This window comes from Nelusetta ayraudi, unplaced genomic scaffold (assembly GCF_046127955.1).
Source record: "Nelusetta ayraudi isolate G7.1 ecotype Tasmania unplaced genomic scaffold, CSIRO-AGI_Nayr_v1 ptg000026l, whole genome shotgun sequence".
Taxonomy (NCBI): domain Eukaryota; kingdom Metazoa; phylum Chordata; class Actinopteri; order Tetraodontiformes; family Monacanthidae; genus Nelusetta; species Nelusetta ayraudi.
This window is the reverse complement of record NW_027466076.1, coordinates 5,287,501-5,308,417: the sequence shown is the minus strand read 5'-3', so window position 1 is coordinate 5,308,417 and position 20,917 is coordinate 5,287,501. Positions and strand designations below refer to the sequence as shown.

Genomic DNA, 20,917 nt, shown 5'->3' with positions numbered 1-20,917 from the left:
TGTCTTTGTGCTTATGAGTCTTTTAAGAGTGAAATTTCCGTGCATGAATGTGAGTCAAGCTTTTGGGTTTTTTACGGGACCAAGTTCATCGCAGCAGAATTGTTATTGAAGTCCTCAGAAGTCACTCACAAGCTGCGTTTCCGTGACAGTTTTTCCACAAAATAAAAGCAATATTTCTATATTTTAAGAGTACGGTTGCGATTTTCAGGTGTTTCCATTGGAACGGTGTGAAGCTATGAGCCCAAATTCTGGTCGAATCTCATCTCGTGAGAATTGCGTTTGCTTTTCTTTGCTGTACTTGAGAGTTTTTTTTTTTTTTTTTTAAGTCGAGCAGTTTCCATCACCAGTTTTTATTGTCATGTTTAGGTTTGGTGAAATTCTAGGGGTCGTGGAAACGCAGCCACACACTTACAGTCGATTTTTTGCCGTTTAATATTCAAAGATGCGTGTGTGGGTGGGGCTGTGGAGGGGAGTGGGGGGTGGCGGGGTGGGGTGGGTGGCGGGTGATGGAAACCAGGCAATCACAGCAGCGGCTCTCACAGGACTCCACCTGCTGTCCATCTTGTGTCAATCACATTTGCTCTCATTTTCTCCTTCATAATGACACCAGCGTTGTCCAGCATTACATTTTCTGAGATGAAGTCCGTGATGTGTCGCCAGTGGCAGCGTCCCTGTCGATTCCAGCTGGTAAATGAATGGTTTGAACGCTGTAAAAGGCGACGTGATCCTAATGCTGGGCCTCAGCTGCTGGAGACAGATTTTCTTAAAAAAATGATATATTTTTCTTTAAAAAAAAAGAAAAAGAAAGAAAAGCAAAAAAGCACAAAATTGATTTGTTGAATCTCTGTCACCTCGAAGTCTCCAATCGTGCGGTGGATGATATTGCAAAGTAATTTTCTGTCTCAATGTCAATGTCAAATTCCGTGCGGCGTCAGATTCCGATTGCAGACGGCCAGAAAGACTCGGAGCTTCTGGTCTGACCGCAGGTGAGACGGAGGAATATGATTTGTGGCTGCTGTCATATTTTACAGCGTTCACCTCATGGGGGGGGGGGGGGGGATCATCCTAAGAGATCAGATCAATGGCAGCTCATAAGGACGGATCGATGCTGTTTAGAGACACACTGATCAGTGGCACAGGCCAGTTGTGCTGTCTGGGAGCCCCGAGTTTAATGAAGGAGACAGACTGGGGAGCACAGAGGGAGGAGGTGGTGGAGCAGGAGGAGGTGGAGGAGGTGGAGGAAGATAGTTGGAGTTTTGTCCACAACTCGACACCTCAACTATAGAGCCGGCTTGAAACATCTGCAGTGTCACACAGGCCAAACGCAGCAAACATCTGTCTTCTTCAAAGCTGTGAAGCGGTTTTATTCCTCTGAGCATATTTCATTATCATCTTTTTTATTTGCGTTTTAAGCTGTCTGATTTTCTCTGCACTTTGTCTTTGAACACTCTTCTTTGTTCCTGAAATCACCGTTATTGTATTTCTATTGTACCAACACTGTTTTAGGAATTTGTTTTTATTTATTATAAAAAAAACAAAAAATTATTATTTACTGTAAAATTTCTGGTGCTGCTCCGACTGGAACCCCAATTTCCCTGAGGGAATTCCCTCGAGGTAATGATCAAGTTTCTATCTATCTATCTATCTATCTATCTATCTATCTATCTATCTATCTATCTATTTGTCTGTCTGTCTGTCTGTCTGTCTGTCTCTTCCTGACGACACATTTCGTTTGCCTCCTTGTTACTTTTCCAAATTCTTTTGCCACAGACGACATTGTGTGTGTGTGTGTGTGTGTGTGTGTGTGTGTGTGTGTGTGTGTGTGTGTGTGTTTGTGGGTGTCACTGTTCCCTGATTGCAGTTGCTCTGGCCAATCAGTTTCAGCAGGTGCGTGACCACAGCTGTCCAGCATCAATCTAACGGACACACACACACACACACACACACACACACACACACACACACACACACCCTCTCCCATCATCGTCATCACCTGGCTTCCTTCCTTCCTTCCTTCCTTCCTTCCTGCCCTTCGTCCCTCTTCTCTTTCTTCATTCACCCTCGCTCTCTCTCTCTCTCTCACTCCTTTCTCAACTTGTTGCTCAGAGTGGTTGCCAGGCAACAGCTGCCCTCCCCTCCTCCTACCACCACTAGCAGTTGTGGCAGTTGGATGGAAGCAGTGGGGAAACTGGAGAGCGACACCACACAGGAGAACCTGGGGAAGTGTGGCGAGTTGAAGAGAAGTTGAACGCTGAAAAACAAACTTTCTGAAGGCATCGCTCAGCGAAGGAAGCTCGCATCGCAGTGAGTTTCGCCCTGTCGCATTTCAACACGGAGCTCTGCTGGTGGAGATGTCGGCGCTAAATTCAGCTTCAGCTACTGTGATGTTGAAAGTCACTCCAGCAGAATGGAATCTTTGAACAGCCTCAACCTCAGAACAGCTGGACTCAGAAATTCCTTGACCGCCGTTTTGAGGAGCTCTCATCCAAACAGCTTCTCTCATCTGGGCTCAGCTCCTGTGGACAGAGGAAATTACAGAGGGCGGGGGGGGGCGCTGCAGAGGGCTTTCACAGTAATAATCTAGTACTTCACTTCAGGGGCTAAAATGTAGCAACAGCACTGATTGGCTGCTGATACACTCAGAGTCATTGTGCTGAGTTTCAAGCTGTTATAAGTATGTATTTATTTATGTATTTATGTATTTATTTATTTATTTTTTACCCCCTGAAAAAAAAAACAACAACAATTCAATCATTCAATTTTTGGACATATTGGGATTTTGCATTGTACCACATCCTCTCATGCTAAAATATCATAGGACGGTCCTTTTCCCTTTCATATCTCAAATTTCCCTAATGTGGGATAAATAAAGGTATCTTCTTCTCCTTCTTCTCCTCCTTCTCCTCCTTCTTCTTCGTGCTTGTGCTTGAACGTGGGCGGATGTTTCGTCCTGTCGCAGCGTCTTGCACACTGGCGGCCAAACGGACGAGCCGGCCTTGACTTCCTCTGTCGCAAAAGTCCCAGGGTTTATGGCCGACGGCTGCTGTAAAGGCAGAGGAGGGCTGACCAAACGTGTTGGGAGAGAAGTGCGCTTTCTCTGCACCAGCGTGAAGATTCATCGAGGCCGAAATACTTTCATCTGTTGTAGTTTAGTTTTTTTTTTTATTTTGTTCCATTTGTTTTCCATCTTACTGGATTTTTGCTAATTTAATAGCAGACAGGTGTCATGTGTATGTGGTGTCTTATCGAAGTGACACTGAGTGAAGCAGGTTGATGCATACACTGTGTATGTTTTAGTAGTTAAAGGGACGTAAATGCTTCCTTCCCACTTGATGGCACTGAGCCTTTTAGCCACAACCTGATCCAACCCTGCTTTTATTTGGTATAGTGTGACCTATTTGGCTTTACAGCATGGTCCTTCACATGTCAACACACACACACACACACACACACACACACACACACACACACTGAGGGCTCAGCTCATTGCTGCCCACTGTCTGAGCAGTGAGTGATGTACAGTCTGTCTGCTGTCCTCCATCGATACGCTGCACATAACAAAGCACTGCAGCCTACTCTATTTTTTCCACACACACACACACACACGCACACACGCACACACGCACACACACACACACAATGGCACAGCTCATCTTGAGAGGCGAACAGGTTCAATCTCAAGGTTGGGATGATGAATTATGAAATGTGGAAACTGGATTCTTCAATGTGACCTTGGACATTCAGCCGTGGCTTCATTTACAATGGCTGTGTGATCTTTACCTGCTGGGCTCCACCTCAGCCGACATCCACGCTCTCACACACACACACACAAAACACGGAGAAAATCCCGAGTAGTGAAGACAGACATCGTTGCTATACAGTGAATCAATCAGTGAGCTCATCGATCCCTCTTTCTTTCCCTTTGCAGATCCATCTCAGCGTGTTACAGTGTTTACTCCACTCCCAGGATCTGTGAGTGTTTGGTCTTTTTGATCTTTTGATCTTCATATTTTGACTCTAAATTTTAAAATCAGAAAAAAAGTGACAATACATGATTTTTTTTTCTCAGCAAAATCCACAGGTCTCCACTGGAGGCGGAAAATCGGAAAAACATTGCGCGAGGTTTTTCTTCCGAGTTCAAATTCTGTCACGCAATGTGTTTTTATCAGCTGTGCTGAGATCAGTTTGAGGTGATCTCACCCAGATCTGTTTTTCAACTATGCACGCGTGCGTGTAGGCATGTGCGGTGCACTGAGCGCAGTAATTTCACGCTCCTCTGGCCCAGGCAGATCAACTGACCACCGACGGTCCGCCCTGCTCTCTGCTCTAATGACTATTGATTATTAATTGACTCGTTCATAAACTGCGAGCTCCTCTGATTGGTTCCATATCACAGAGTTCACATGAAAACCTTCTCGGCCGGATTCTTGCGCCCATTGCGTGGTCGTGGTTGGGCGGCTGCAGCCGAGACGGACCACAGGACAGAAATCAAAGGTTCCCCAGTCAAGATTTTGAACTTTGTCTCTGTCACTGGTCTGAGGCTCGTGCTTGCTAGTTTGCATTGATGCTTCGAATGCAAACTAGTGACTAACTTGGCTACATCATACGCATTCTACGCAGGTATGATGCACATGATGCTTGCTCCGTGTTTCATGGTGTTTATGTCACCATGAAGCAAATATTTCAATATTTCACTCACTGCATGGGAGATGTTATACCGAGCAGTGAGTGTCCTTTTCTTTGCTTTTTTTTAATGCACTTATATACAGTTTCAATATTTTGGGAGTCTGGCTGAAGAACAACCAGACTACCAGTTTGATGAAACTACAATATGCTTGCATGGAGCATTCAAATGCGTTAATGTATATTTATGTATGTGCACTTTGTGATTTATACATGATAATTACCTATTATCAGTTAAACAAACCGTAAAGTAAAGTGAAGTTTGCTACATCATGTAGTCGTGTGGCAAGTGATTCATTTATATATATATATATTTTTTTTTTTTTTGATGTTTGGCCATATATTACAGCAATCTTAACAATTTTCAATGACTCCTATTCCTCAAAATTAAAAACAATTCCAATCTCATAATAAGCACTCGTGAATGTTCCCTTTAAACACAACACAGCTGAATAATGAGGCTGTTTCTGCAGCTGCTGCAGTTGCTGCCAGATGCCCCTGGAGCTCACAGTGATGAGTCTGGTGAACTTTGTTGACGTGCAGTGAGGCGAGGCTCACTCCAGGGAGTGAAGGATGTGAAGCGGGGTGCGCGCGGTGGTCGGCGCAGTGCGCTGCAGAAAAGTATCAGAGAAGTGGCGTGCAGAGTGAGCGGCAAACATTTTTGCTGAGGTGGAAGTGGAGCCACGCGGCACAAGTGTTGCGGTGCCGTGTTACATGTTAAGACAGGCTGCAAGTATCAAGTGTAACACCACCAGGTCAATGTGCTGCGGAGCACCAAGAGAGGCACGGCATTAAAGCTGAAGCTGAAGTCTGTCGCCGTGTGACGGCTGTGTCCAGCCTGATGGCTGCAGGCAGGAATGACCTGGATGTCATAAGCAAAGTAGCCACATGCCAAAAGCACGAGTATAGAGTAAAACAGTATGAAACATTAAAAAAAAAAAAAAAAAAAAAAAACTACAGTAGTTTTCTTTTCCAAGCCAGAACCGGAGTGAGAGCGATGAAGAAACATCACTGTGCAGCTCTCAGAAAACGGAGAGAATCCCGACGGCCTGTTTCATCTGGCGGAAGTTGATCCTCCAGTATCTCCCCTCTGGATCTGTGCTCCCACTCCCGCTCTCTCTCTCTCTCCCCTCAGGATCATCTCACTCCTCGTCTATCTGTTACACTCCGTCACCGTGACCCCCTTTCCTGCCTCGACCTCTCACTTTAATTTAACCCTTCCTTCTCTTACGTATCCTCGCTGCCTTTTTCTTTGTGGACAATCGTACCCGGAATTTTTCATTGTTGATCCACGTTTACTTCTAAAAGTCGCACTGTACATACATGTGTGTTTTTTTTTTTTTGAAAGTTGTCCGACGCTCACTTTTTTGTCCCGACCGGTCTTCATTCAACAGAATATAATCAAAGTAACCCTGGCCAGTGCAGCAAAGTAAGGTTTTGTGACTGTGTTACTCCCACTGCAGTAACAACAGCACAGTGATGTTTGACATCTTTACCTGTGTGAGTGCTGCTGCATGACACTGACAAGCCAAGGGACTATTAATATTTCATAGCAGCCATTTAGCTACAGCTAGGGTTCAACACCAGAGGTGGTAAAAGTATTCACATGCTGAACTGAAGTAAAAGTATAGATAGATGGAAGTAAGGTCCAAAAAAAATCTGGTAAAAGTCCTGTTTCAACTCCTTTACTCAAGTAAAGGGAAGAGAATGTAGGTTCTGAAATGTGCAAGAAATGTAAAGAGTAAAAAAGTCTCTCTCTCTTTTTTTTTTTTGCAATGCATGAAGCAATACATTTGTTGGTCTCTTTGCAAAAATGAAGACAATTGCCCTCAGAATAATGTGGACTGAACAGACCAGAGGTCTAGCGTGGGCATCTGGATAATTTTCCAACAGCGTTGCTCCTCTATGGCACTCACTAATACTGTAGTTTTTTTTTTTTCTTTTTCATTTTTAGCACAACCAAGTTGTTGGATGTTTGCACTTTTAATAACAAGAACCAATGTTATTTTCAAACACTTTTGTTTTTCTATGTCCTGAAAAAGTACTTAACAGTGACCCCCATCACCACCACTCCGTCTGATCAGCGGCTGTGCCTGCCTCTCTCCTCCTCCTCCCCCCTCCGACTCCATCATGTCCGCCTCGGCTGCTGCTGCTGCCGCTGCTGCCGTGATGACCTCGCTAGCAGCTGGCTGCGGCTCCGGGCTGCAACATCCGCTCTTCATCAATTAGAATAGCGGAGGAGGAGGAGGAGGAGGAGGGAGAGGGAGAGTAGAGAGAGGAGGAGGAGGAGGAGGAGGAGAGAGCAGAGCGGCCGAGGATGCGGATGACGGAAGGAAGTAGCATCATCCCTCCCTCCCTCCCGCGCGCCGCCATCATTTTCTCCCCGCAAGACGCCGCGCGCCGCTGCCGGAAGGTTATGAAAGCTGGTTGAAATCGCGCCTCGTGCCCGCGGTAGGTGGTGGAGGGGGGTCGCTGTGAGGAGGGGGAGAGGAGGAAACCTCGCGTGCCCTTTAAATACGCTAGTCGCGGGGGTGTCGGCTGTCGCGCGCGGCTACTCTCGAGACCTCGTCGCTACCTCACGGTGAGGTGAACGCGATCTGCGCTAGCAGGTTTGCTAACCGAACCACCCCCCCCAACCCCCGTCTCTCCGCGCGACTCATGAGCCCGGACACCCCTCCTCCGAGGCGGCGCGCGTCACCCCCGCGTCGGCATCCTCTCTCGCGGGCGAACGCGCCGCCATCGCGCGCCCGCGGCTGATCCCGGTGGTTCTGGTGGTGGTTCTGGAGGTTGTGGAGGAGGGAGGAGGCAGGATGGTGCGCATCGCCAGCGCGCTCGGGCTCGTCATGTTCAGCGTGGCGCTGCTCATCCTGTCGCTCATCAGCTACGTGTCCATCAAGAAGGACTTCCTGCTCAGCACGCCCAGGTACGGGCTCGGAGGAGGCTCCAGGATGTCCATGTTCCACACGGGCTTCCGGTGAGTCCTGGGTTGGTGTGTCGGACCCCCATCTCCGTCTCCCCCCATCTTAAATGTTGGCTCAGTGTGGGGATTGTGGCCATCACTGATCCACCACTAGAATCTGTGGCCACGTCCAGATCAATCACGTCCCTCAGCTCCTGTGGAAGGTTCGTTAGACAGCGAAGGCCTCTCTGCTGCTCCGAGGCCCGGCAGCCACCACACTGCTGCTGCGAGCAGGAGGCTCCTCATCTCATTGATAGTCAGTGTAGCTTTTTGAAGTAATGTTTGTATGACGCTGCAACTGACTATCATTTTAAATGAAAGCTATCCAGGCGTCCAGTTCGCGTGAGCCAAATGCAAATGTTGTTGAGCAGCGTGTCAGGATAGCTGTGCATCCAATGAACACAGGCTGTTCAATCCTTCTGCTTTAAACTGCAGCTCAACTACACACCTTCAGCTCCTTTCCAGAATATTTATTGCCAAGCAGTACCACAAATATTGAACCTGACGCACCAAATTAAATGTTTTGCATAAATCTGCTCTGTATGAGCACTGCGTCGAGGCCATTTTGGAAAAAGCCCGTAGTTAACATTTGAAACGGGAGGCGATGTATGAAAATAGGAATCCATGTATAAATATAAAGGCATATTAACCAAATGTGATTGGAGACACCTCACTGTGACTTCAGGAGTGTCCCCAATCAGATTTCCTCACTGCCAGCTCAGCGATTTGGTCATGACTCATAACTATTCCCTCAAGGTTTTGGAGTTGGCCAAGTGGTGGAAGTGTGTTGCAGAGTTGGGTAGACCAGAGCTGAATGATACAGTAGCAGATAGAGAGATAGAGACAGAAAGGGAGAGCGCTTTTAAACTTTGGCAGCCGACAGTGATTGGTTCCACAGAGGGAGGAGGGCAAAAAGCAGTTCCAGGAAAAAGGGAAAGGAGCAGTGACTGTCGGAGAGGAAGTGAGCGGGAATCCTGTTGTGTCCCAGTAGGCGTCTGATAGACAGTGTGTCTGGCTGGACTTCTGCAAGGCCCCATTAGTTTGCTTTCAACCTGATAGGCCAAAGGTTCCTCCAATTACATGGTTCTTCTTGTCATATCATCTCCTTACCAAACACTTCCAACGTATCTTTCTAAGATGATTTGGTAAAACACAGTTCATTTGTAAACCAATATACCGACGACACTCTGATAATATTGGGCAACAGTCCTTCCGGTCTGTCAGGTTACAAAGCATGGGTTTCAGGATAAATCCACTTTAGCATCCACCAGTTGTGTCAATCAGAAGAACTCAGAGGCACCAGTTGTGCTGTGAAACGTCCAGGCCCAAATGCCAGAGGGTTGTCCTTGCCTGTGATTTACAGTTTGACATCTATACTCCCACCTGTAATCATTTTACTCTTGGCTCAAGCCAAGGTTCTTCTCTGCTTGGAGTAAATTGGGTGTGAAGTCTCAGAAGGAGAGGGAATACCTAAATCTCATGCTGTGGTGTGAGCCAACCGTCATTACTGATAAGTGGAGAACCTTGTGAAGTGAACGTGATAGCAACAGTAACTATGGACTTGGCTAAGGGAAAATTAAATTCAGAAAGTTTACTTCAGTGTTTCATCGCTGTCCAAAAGAATTTTTTATTTATTTATTTTTTTTTAAAGTTCCTGACAATGAATGAGGTCCATTTAGGAGTTGTTCCCTGTCTGTCTTCACACTCTGTCTGCAGTGAGAGGCCGCCTCGCAAACCAGACCTGAGGTGACGTCTGTATTCTTGAGATGAGTTTGTTCCCGCTGCTCAACAAACAATACAGTATAGTTCTTGCTGTTTGTTTGACGCCTACAGTTAACAGGATCAGCAGCTTTTGCCTTTCGCTGATCCTGACTTAACCTTGCATCTCTTCCTCATCCCCTGGCTGCGCTTTTCTCCAGTACTTAGTCTGACTACGACCAGATTCAGGTCAAACAGCGTTTTTACTTTGACTTGTTACTGGCTGCTAATAACCGCTTTGGATTTTACTGCGCGGGATAGTAACAGTAGTGGAACGATCCCTGAACTGTCCTGAAGCAGTAAACTCCACTGCATTATCATCAGTTTACACCAGATGCACTAGAACTAACACAACTAGATTAGATCTTTTGTGGGTTTCCTGGCCTGTTGGCAGGAAATCACCCAATAATTCACCCACTGACTGCAACTGTGACTAAAGATGGCTGTGATATCATATCATATGTCAACGTTTTGTTCATTTGATGGTGTTTTCACACTGGTGCTGTGTGGAATACGTTTCCCTTGGGTTCAAAAGGTACTTAAGCTATTAATGTAATGTTTTGCTGGAGCAACAATATTCATGTGAAGTACTTGTTACAGATTTTATATATCACCCAAAAAGTAAAACTTAACTTTGTAAGAAATTTCATTGAGTTAATCAAGGGCAATTTCAATAAGGATAATTTGGAAAGTCCACACACAGCTAACGTTAGTATGCTGATGACGATGTTAACTATGCAGCTGCCACAGCTCATGTTCTTCTCATTTTACTTCTTCTGGTTGCAAATAGCCCAGTATGTATGTGTGAGCACATGAATGCTGCGTTGAGGTCTAAATGATAATAATAATAATAATAATAATAATAATAATAATAATAATAATAATAATAATAATAATATAATAATTGCTCAAGCTAAAGATATAGTAATGTTTCTCATTTTTGGTTGATACGTTGCTTCAAGCTTCTTGCACTGCAAAAAATGTTCATCTTATCAAGTTTAATGTCTTAATGTTAAGTCTTCAAGTAGATATAAATTCATAAAATGGCAAATTTGGAAGATTTTTCTGCGTTATAGGACTTTAGTGTCTTTAAAATTTGACATTAAACCAAATTTGCTGAAAGCACAGATATGTTTGAAGTGACAAAGACCACCTTGATAAGATGGACTGAACCTCTGCAAGTTTGGCCTTTACTGCTTTATTTCTTCCGCAGCACACATGACCGATGTCTCCCCCGATTCAACAAAGAGCCTGAAATGCTTCATTTACACTGAGCCGACTAAACCAAAGTGTAAATGGGTGCGTCTGAATCGGGTTGTTCCCTTGAGACCAAAAGCTTATTTTATCGTCTGTTTCTTTCCCGCTTCTTCAGGTGCTCTTTAAGTTGGTGTGTACAGATAATGTAGGATGACTCGACTCTTTGGTAAAATCCCAAAACAAGAAACACTTGCAGTCGGTCATCCCGTCACTTTTGCCAAGTTAATGCTTTGGCCTGAACAAAACTGAGCAGGTTGTCCATTTTTCCTTCCTGTTTCATTCCAGTTTCCTGTCAGTGATTTACTAGAGATGGAAGCGATGACTGAAATCCATCCGTCTATGAACGACTTATTGTCTAATAGTGTTGCTGAAATGCATGAGCAGACAAAATACACCTTTTCTACTGTTTGTAACGCGGCTCCAACAATCTGACCGCAGCGTAAATTGACTTGATTGCTGCCTGAATGCCCGGCTGCTTGTGTTTCTTGGTCTGTCAAACCAAAATGATTCTCTTTAGTTTGTCAACACAGGTAGGTGGGGATGTTTACTCCTGAACCAACAGCTAATAACGCCCTTCAGAGCTGCTCTCCACAAAGTACAAACGTGGCAGCCGGTCAAACGAGAGCAGTGCTGACCTGCATGTCTCTTCCCCGCTGCTCCTCGTCCTCCTCCTGTGCCTGTGCAGTTCCCAGCTGGCCTTGAAGTACCTCGACCCGGCCTTCTCTCCGCTGACCAACGCGCTCAGCGAGGACCTGCAGAACTCCTCCAGATGGAGCTATAACAGAACTGCTTTTACACAGTTGAAGTAGGTTACACACTCATACACACTCGAGGTCTTGAAATGCTTTTCACACTCACTGTGGTGAGCAAATGCACAGAGGGCAAGTTTCAGGGAATTGTCCTGTAACAAAGTACCTACCTAATATCTGTTGGCATCGCGTGTACATTACTGGGGGTGTTTGTATCAAAACATTGGTTGATCACAGAGTCACTAGCTGCATTTCCATCACCCCTAGAATTGTGCGAAACCTAAATATGGCAATAAAAACTGGTGATGGAAACAGCTCAACCCTGAAAAAGAGAAAAATAGAAAAAACATTCTGGACAGCAAACAAGGTTGGAAATGCAGATTTATGGCAAAAATGTTTTGTACCACCTCCTCTTCCCAGTGGGGTCACGTGGGACGAGATTTGGCCAGAATTATGGCTGATGCAATTCACCATTCACCATTCAGTGAAAACACCTGCAAATCACAATTGTGCTTTGTTGAAATTTAAAAAAATGTCCCTTTCATTTTGCGAAACACTGTCATGGAAACGCAACTGCTCTCTTGTTGTCGTGGTCGAAGCAGCTGTGAGACGGCATTAATAGACTGATATGCTTGGATTCACATTAATAATCCAAAACATGGTTTGAATCACACTTAATCGCCTTTGTGGGGCTATCAGCGTGATTTGTTTGCAAAAACACAAATCTACCTGCTAATCTTGGTGAATGTAGACTGACAATATTGGAAATTCGCTGCTATTGTAATCATTGATAACGTGAGCACGGGGCTAAAATGCCAACCTGGTAATAATACATTTCATGATATCATAAAAGACTGGGCTTGATCCCTTCAGTGGGCTTTTCTGTTTAATCCACTGTCGAGAAAATGACTGTGACACTGTGGGAATTCTGACTACCACAGCACAACTGCCAGTTGCCTTTTCTACAGCAGTTCACATGTCAAGTATCATGCCAGTGATTCACATATATGGGTTGACGTCAGTGTCGTGTCTTAAATTCAATCAATTCAATTTGGAAGTCTGCTTCCGGTGGTCTACTCCACTTTTGAACGGCCCTTGTGATTGGCCAAATGCACACTGCTAAACGTTAAGCTAGCAAGGAAGGTGGCTCCTAACTCTCATGCAGTGCTGCCCACATTTGAGAAAAGTCTCCAGAGAAGTTGCTACAGGTCTGCTTGTTACGCAGAAAGTAACCTCGAACTTCTGAAAAAGCTTGTTTCATCGCAGAAAAACTTGTTAAACGTGTTAGAAAGCTAGAAAAAGTTATTTCTTTATAATAGAAGTTCTAAATCCTGTAACTCCCTGGGCGTTCTGAAGGTCTGTCCTCTTCAGTACAGCAATATTAGTCTTATTTGAATTCACTTTTGACCCACAAGTCTCAAAAGGAGCCACTAAATATTATCTACTGGCTGCTGTGAAGTGGAAAGCTTCAGCAGCCCAGTTGCTTTCCATTTCCATGAAGCACAAGCAGCATTTTGAGCTCACTCAGTGTATATATATATATAAAAAAAAAAAATTCACCTGGGTGTTATTAACAAGTAAGCCATGCGTGAGTCTCGGCGTTGATCATCCCACATCGGCTTCTTCTTCTCAGCGTGCTATCAGCCTCCACTTGGTATTTAAGAAGGATAAGCAGATTATCACAACACAGCCTGTTGCTGCAGGCGAACCAAGCAGTACCAGCAAAGATCAATCGATTGGTTGATCCCAAAAGTTTTGAGAAGAACTCTGTCAATGCTCCCACCATTGGTCACCAAGTATCCTCCAATCACAGCAAGATATTGGTGCTGGGAAACCAGTAGCTGGCCAGATTTACTGACAGTTGAGTATTAGCGTTGTATGGCCAATGAATGATTGTTGTATTGTTGTGCTTTGTGTGTGCTTTAAACTGACTTGTCCATATGGGAAAAATAAAGTTTTCTGAATGTGAATCTAAACACCTGCATGTAACCCCAGCTCTCTCCTGGATGCCACTGTTGCTGATACTGCTGCTGATACCTGAGTCAGCGACACATGGAATACCAGGGTCGTAACAATGTTGGGTTTTTTTGCTTTGCAGAAAAGAAATCTCCCAGCACATCGACATTCCGCACAACTTCACACTGACACGAGGGTCGGTGCGGATCGGACAACTGATGCACTACGACTACTCCAGCCACAAGTACGTCTTCTCCATCGGCGAGAACTTCCGCTCGCTCCTCCCCGAGTCCTCGCCCATCGTGGGCAAGCACTACAACGTCTGCGCCGTGGTGGGCAACAGCGGCATCCTCACCGGCTCGCGCTGCGGCCCTCAGATCGAGAAGTTTGACTTTGTCTTCCGCTGCAACTTTGCGCCGACGGAGTTCTTCAAAAAGGACGTCGGGCGACGGACCAACATGACCACCTTCAACCCCAGCATCCTGGAGAAGTACTATAACAACTTGTTGACCGTGCAGGACAGGAACAACTTCTTCCTGAGTCTGAAGAAGTTGGACGACGCCATCCTGTGGATCCCGGCGTTTTTCTTCCACACGTCCGCCACAGTCACAAGGACGCTGGTAGATTTCTTCGTGGAGCATCGGGGGCAGCTGAAGGTCAAGCTGGCCTGGCCCGGGAACATCATGCAGTATGTCAACAAGTGAGTCACTTCCACAGTCCAGCCTCGTGACGTGGATGTTGGTCTTCCAGTGGAATAGGTGTACATCAGCTGAAGGCGTAACCTCAGTCTAAGTTATGAAAGGGATATTTCCACATTTTGGCAAATTTGCTGATTTCCATAATCCCCAATGGTCAAATGAGTGGGTACATTCTCTTTAATATTTTGTTACTGGAGGTCAATGGTAAAGAGTCGGTCTCAAAATTCAAAATGCTTTCTGAATGAAACCGTTAAACTTTTTCGATTCTTAGGGGGAAAATATACACACACACACATTTTCAGTATATATATTTTTTTTCATTTCTATCCAAGTTCTACTATTTTAAATGTGTCTGTCAATCAGTGCCCTTCTGTGGCTCTTTGTGGAAGCTAATGGGTGGCTGTATTGTATTGAGCTCAGCTATATATGGCAGAGAGATTTAGACCCCAAAGCCGGATTATAAGAAAGCAGCTATTTAGTGAAAGGTATGGCACGGAGCCGCAACTTTGTGTGAGGAGAGGGATTTAGAGCGGCTGCTCAGTGTTGAAGCAGCGGAATAAGTTGTTGGTACAGTAGCCTAATCTTTGCCAATCCCATTAACTACCTGCTCTGGAAGAATTACCGCATTTAAGCAGCTCAAAAAGCCTTTAGCACCTGAAGGACGCTTAGAAAAATGCCTCTCTGAGGCCAGATGGAGACTCCCCCACCCCCCACTGTGGCCTGGCAGAGCAGTGCTGCTGGATGAAATTTCCACACACACACACACACACACACACACACACAGACACACACACCTACAAAAGAATACATTTATGATCAAAATAATCTAAAAACTAAATATGAAAGGTTTAATATAAACCAGCATGAATATAAACAGCAAGTTATCTCAAAAGTGCTTTTGATGTAGATAGATAGATAGATAGATAGATAGATAGATATAGATATGAATAGATAGATAGATAGATAGATAGATAGATAGATATGAATAGATAGATAGATAGATAGATAGATAGATAGATAGATAGATATGAATAGATAGATAGATAGATAGATAGATAGATAGACAACAACTCCTCACAGCAAGAAGGTTGTGGGCCTGATTGCCAAAGTGGAGTTTGCATGTTTTCCTGCTCTCTGAGGGGGTTCTCGTCAGGTTCTCTGGCTTCCTTCCACATTTCAAAGACATGCACAGCAGATGGTCCGTCCAGTCCGAGACCGAGACAAGGCCCAGTAAAAATGCCGAGACGAGACTGAGACCCTTAAAAAGTGGTCTTGAGACCTCCAGTACTCCAACACTACCCTAATGGTCCATCCATCTTTTCCACTTCTGCTCCACAGCTACTGGAAAACCAAGCAGCTGTCGCCGAAACGCCTGAGCACGGGCATCCTGATGTACACGCTGGCCTCGACCATGTGCGACCAGATCCACCTGTATGGCTTCTGGCCCTTTGGCTGGGACCCCAACACAGGCAAGGAGCTGCCGTACCACTACTACGACAAGAAGGGCACCAAGTTCACCACCAAGTGGCAGGAGTCGCACCAGCTGCCCGCCGAGTTCAAACTCCTCTACAAGATGCACTCGGAGGGACTGCTCAAGCTCTCGCTCTCCCACTGTGCGTAGGGAGCCGCACCTCGTGGGCAACAACGCAACAGGGCACAAAAATAGATTTTTCCGGCCAGTGAAGTGTTTTGCGTGGGCTTCGCAAAACCATTTTCAGTGCAGGGTTCCCACCAGTGGTGCAGTGGTCCCCGGAGCAGAGTGGGTATACTCTTAATTCAGGCCTTTTTGTTAGTCAACCCATTCAGGGAGGGGATTGGTAAGTGGGTATACGCAATTCAGACTGAAGTGGGTATACTCTGTGTATACCTCGCATTACACCACTGGTTCCCATGAAAAAAACACTTTAAGAAAGGGAGCCCTGAACCGGTGGAAGGGCTCTCTGATGCTACGTCGCTCTTTGGGGGGAAGATCTGAACGATTTTGCGAGCCACTCGAATCCGTAGGTGCGGATCCGGTGGGGCATCGGTAGGTAGGACATGAGTTGGAAGGTCGGTTCCAACTCTTGGCAGGAAATAGTGCGATGCCGCTGAATGTTTGTCGTAAATCAACGACAGGCTGCGTGAGAAGGTCGGATGTGTTCGGGTCTTCTCAGATATCGGATCATTATCAAAGGAAACAACGTTGACGTGAGGAAAGGAAGACGCTCACCGTACCGCAAGGGAAGCCAAACAGGAAGGCAGAGGACAGAGGTGAACATATCCAACGTATAGATTACAGTGTATCGGACACAGAGGAGCATCATCTTCACTAGAATTATATTTTCTGTCCATCTGATGAATGTAAGTCTCGGTTTATCCCGCTTTTTCATCCGTTTTTGGTCCCAACCAGCATCTGGGACGTTTGCTGCTAAGTTTCCTCACCAGCACATCGCTTACTTTCCCCAGGCGTCGGAAGTCGTTCTCGCAGAGTGTTTGTTAAGAGTTTGTTACCGCCAAATTTCCACTTGAATATCCTACATGTGTATCATCAATAAGCGCCGCCTCGAGTTCGTAGCAATCGCACGCATCGACGCACAGACGCGTTTGTCCCAGATTGGAAATGCAACGCACACAAGACGAGGCAGGGAGCTCGGATCGCAAATAAAGGTCGTCACAGCGTTTTTATCGACACGCTATTGCGAACTCGGGCTGTACAATTATGTGATTGTATTTAGTACAATTTATTTTACTGTTGCATCTGTAAATTCTTACAGTTGTGTAAATCTCGGCACAACTGAAAAAGACAGTCAGGTGGAAATAAAGGACGATGATGATAACGTGGACATTTATCTGCTTACTTTACGTTAAAATATGGGAACAATTAACAGTAAAGACACCAAATTCTGAGAGAGCATGAAGCGACAAACCCAGCCTTGAGGTAAAATGACATTCCGTAGTGCTGACGTGAAAACGCGGATTTTTGACTCATGGCCGTTTGGCAGCACAGAGGCTTCCGGGGAATTTAGGTGACAAGATGCACAGTGCCATTTAACACTGGGCCAAAAACACCTTGCACACAGACTCAACAGATCCTAGAAGCATCGGGAGTCATTTTCCCGTTCAGTGTCGGCGTCGCGAGTCAAAGTTCCACCACAAAGTTCAGGACAAAGCTATGCAGACCACGAGCTTCAAATGTGTTTCAACAAATGAACTTTACCTCAGAGAGAGGAGAGCGAGTGCAGGCTTCCTTGCTAGGAGATGGGGCTGCTACTGTTGACCAGCAGGCACTATGCAACCCGTCAGGACCATCCACTCTCAGCCATATAATTATTATTAATTATCATCATTATTTTTTGAATGTTGTGCGCGGTATAATTAGCTTAACTCGTTAGCTCCAGTATAAAAACAGTTATGAATTGATCTTTACTTAGACGCGCTATTAATGCTCGTGAATGACATGGAGAGGATCGATCAAATGCTGTTGGATAGGAAGTCAAAAAAAAAAAAAAAAAAAAATGAATGCAGTGCATGTCGAAAAGTTGCAATTTTCACTCATTATTTGTTTGTTTGTTTGTTGTTGTCCAGAAAAATTGTCCTGGATTTCCTCATGGTCTCTTCACTCACTTCCTGTATTTCCCTACTAATGTTAGTTAGCTAGCTATTTTCTCATCAGTAGTTCACCCCCTTAAAATGCACACTGTCATTTTAAACTTAAAGCATTTAATAAGCAGCACATCCAAGTTAAGTTAAACCCGATTATCAAATGTCCAGCCTAGGAAGAAGCTTAATATAATTCTAAGAACAGCATCTCATATCCACAGCAGCCACTTATCTTCCACAGTCAGTGCAAATATTTTGCTTCCTTTCTGAAAGACATTTTCATCTTTTTTTTTTTCTTTTTTTTTGAGGTTCTGTAGTTTGCGTTTCCCTCGTCTCTGTCTGAAGTGTGTAATTTCTGCGTCGTTGTTGAAGTGGTTGATGATCTGTTGCTCCACACACGTGTGTTCTGTTGCTGCAGCAGTTCTATCTCACCCGGTCCAAATCACAGTGGGGTCTGTAGTTTAGAGGTTACAGGGAACAGGAGAAGGCCCGATGAAGGAGGAGGAGTTTACGTTCCTTCATCGAGAAAGTGAGAATGGAAGTGTTGTAACAGGAGCTGTGTGAAATGACTGTGAGCAGCTTTGAAGCTGCATCACGTGTGAAGGTGGACGCTTGATGGACGCCCTTCTCATCAGCCGCTTTATTTTTGCCTGTCTGTGATTGGCTGCTACGCCGACATCAACACTCGCGGCTGCGGGACTTCAGGTCCCTGCGGTCTGATGCAACGTGAGAGAAACTCCGCTCGGACTGAAACTTGACATTTTCAGGACTTTGACAAAATGATTGTTGGCAGGACGAACTAATTGTTGTCAAACACAAAGTGTATTTTTATTTTTTTTTGGCCTTACTTTGTTTCCTTCAGTTCTGCATAATCACACGATAGAATCATTAAAGAGGATTTCAAATGTAAATGTTATTTCATTTGCAGACCTTTTATCTCAACTTCTAATATATATTTGATATATTTAATGACGGGTGAATTTTGTCCAGTATTTATTATTATTATTATTATTGAATTGTGTTTTTCTTCTTTCTTTCTTTTTTTGCATTGGAACTGACGCTAGCTTCATTTCAGTTGATTTGTACTTGGAGATCCCTCAGTGGAGGGAGATGCTAAATTATATTTAGATGTTCTTCATCGTAGATAGATTAACAATTTAAAAGAAATATATCTTCTGTCTATACCTAAACCCCATGTCATTAAATGAGTGAAAAGAAATGATTTGGACATTCTGAGTCCTGCTTCGCTTCACTGTGTCACACCGAATCTCTGATTCACGACTCACTGACTCTCCAGTATTTCACAATACGGCCGCGGCAGGAGGAATTTCTCATTTGCATAAAGGGGATAGTCTGCCTTGCTAGTGGTCACTTGAGGAACTGCAGCTAAAAACGTTAAGCTTTTGTTTTTTTTCCTGAAATCTGACAGCTTTCCGGGGCGACGGTGAGCCGATCGCTGATGACATCATCAAACTATCTAATCACGACGATGCCTCTGTGGCTCAACCGCCGCTTCGCCTGCGATAACAATTATTGTGACACTGAGGAGAGGTCAGAGTGTCTCGTCCCAAACTCCAGTTGAGACAAACAACACGAAAGAAAAGTGTAAACACACACGTGTCTCCCCCAAGTGTGCCTTTGCGTGTATGTGTGTGTTGCCTGAGTGACATGATCAGCGGTAAACAATCACTTGGTCATCACAACATCACAAAGGTTTGACCTTTAACCCCTGCGGAGTTGTGAGGACACGTGGAGCTCCAGCTGAGCGGAACTCGCAGTAGATCCTGGCGCGAGTGTTGATCATCACACGTCTGTGAACCAACACTGTGTCTTGATTGGGTCACATTGAATCTAATCCGTTTACCGGTTAATCTGTTTATCCAATCTACAATGAACCTCGTTCCAAAAACACCTTTTACTCACAAAAATACATTTCTCTTGAAATGATTCCAGTGAAACTGAGAATGTCTTTTTCTAAAGTGTTTGTACATTCCTTCAATAAAACTCTATTCAGGCGCCTTAGATGTAATTTAAATAGACGTTTAAAAAATAAATATCAATATCAAAATTATGACTGTGCTGAAATGTTTGATCTTAGCAAACTAAAATTAAAAATTATGATAATAAAAGCGGAATTGTAGGAATTGCATATTTCAGAAATCTCAGCAACCAAGCCTGCAGGGAGAGACGCAGGATGTTTTATCCAACCTTCATTGAACGTTTTGAAAAATGAGTTGCTTAAAAATGTTTACACCAAAGAAACAAACAAAAAAATGTGATTCAGTTTCAGGTTTAATTTTGTAATTTTATTTTTCTTTTAGTGTGGGCAAACAGCTAAAAATACATATACATATAAAATCTCTATTGTTTGTGCTCTTTGGTTAGTTTTCACAATTGAGCAACAGCTAAAAAGAAGTAATAGTTGACCGAGCGGAAATTTTAAACCCAAGATTTATTATTTTTTCAAATTAAAATGTAAATCAAAAATCCTGAGATCAAGAATATTCACAATTACATTCACCTATCAGCAAAAGGGTACATTTTTTGAATTCATACTACAGTTAAATTTTTTATTTTAATTATTGAATAATAATAATAATAATAATAATAATAATAATAATAATAATAATAATAATAATCAGAATTGAATAGAATAAAAAAAATATTTAAAACAATAAATAGCAATCAAGCTGTACATATTGTGTGTGTGTGTGTGTGAATTTGGGTTTTTAATTTAAATACAAAATTTCATACAGAAGCCTTGATGTGCACTCCAAAGCTGCCAGAGCATTTACATATAACAACAAAGACATATTGATGAATAACCTCATACATAATAACATGTAATAAACATATAATAAAATACTTGTGTAATAAACTTATCAATAACTAGCTGACTAACTTTTTCGCTCCCTCTGACTGGTTGTGTGTGTGTGTGTGTGTGTGTGTGTGTGTGTGTGTGTGGCTGCTGGCTGGAGCAGATGGAAGCGTCAGAAGGATGTAGGTCAGCGTGTTAGTCAATGAGAGGGGTCAGATGGCATGCGCCGGGGACGGATGACCTCTGACCTCTGACCTCTTCAGCTCCGTAGCTTCATGTCAGCAGCTGGTAACAAAGGAGAACCTGCTCGGACCCACAGCTGGATTTAACGGAGGCTTTCTTAATCCCGTTTTCATTTTTGGAATTAAGCAATTTGTAAAACTTCTCAGCGCAGCATTTGTTAACCTCCGAGTTAAGATTTCATTTTTTTTAATTTTTTTTTTAAATCGCCGCTGACATT

General features: G+C 44.2%; 1 protein-coding gene across 2 annotated transcripts; it reads left to right on the top strand.

Moving 5' to 3' along the window:
- The first annotated feature begins 7,238 nt into the window (after positions 1-7,238).
- st8sia3 (ST8 alpha-N-acetyl-neuraminide alpha-2,8-sialyltransferase 3) lies at positions 7,239-15,911 on the top strand. 2 transcript variants are annotated; one of them, XM_076029285.1, is made up of 5 exons: positions 7,239-7,657; positions 9,359-9,388; positions 11,343-11,462; positions 13,505-14,062; positions 15,399-15,911. In XM_076029285.1, exons 1-5 carry the CDS (start codon positions 7,494-7,496, stop codon positions 15,679-15,681), a joined length of 1,155 nt encoding a protein of 384 aa, XP_075885400.1. In that variant the 5' UTR covers positions 7,239-7,493; the 3' UTR covers positions 15,682-15,911. The 2 variants fall into 2 exon arrangements, with proteins under 2 accessions (XP_075885400.1, XP_075885401.1); XM_076029286.1 differs by lacking the exon at positions 9,359-9,388 and having other exon boundaries at positions 7,241-7,657.
- The last annotated feature ends 5,006 nt before the right edge of the window (positions 15,912-20,917 follow it).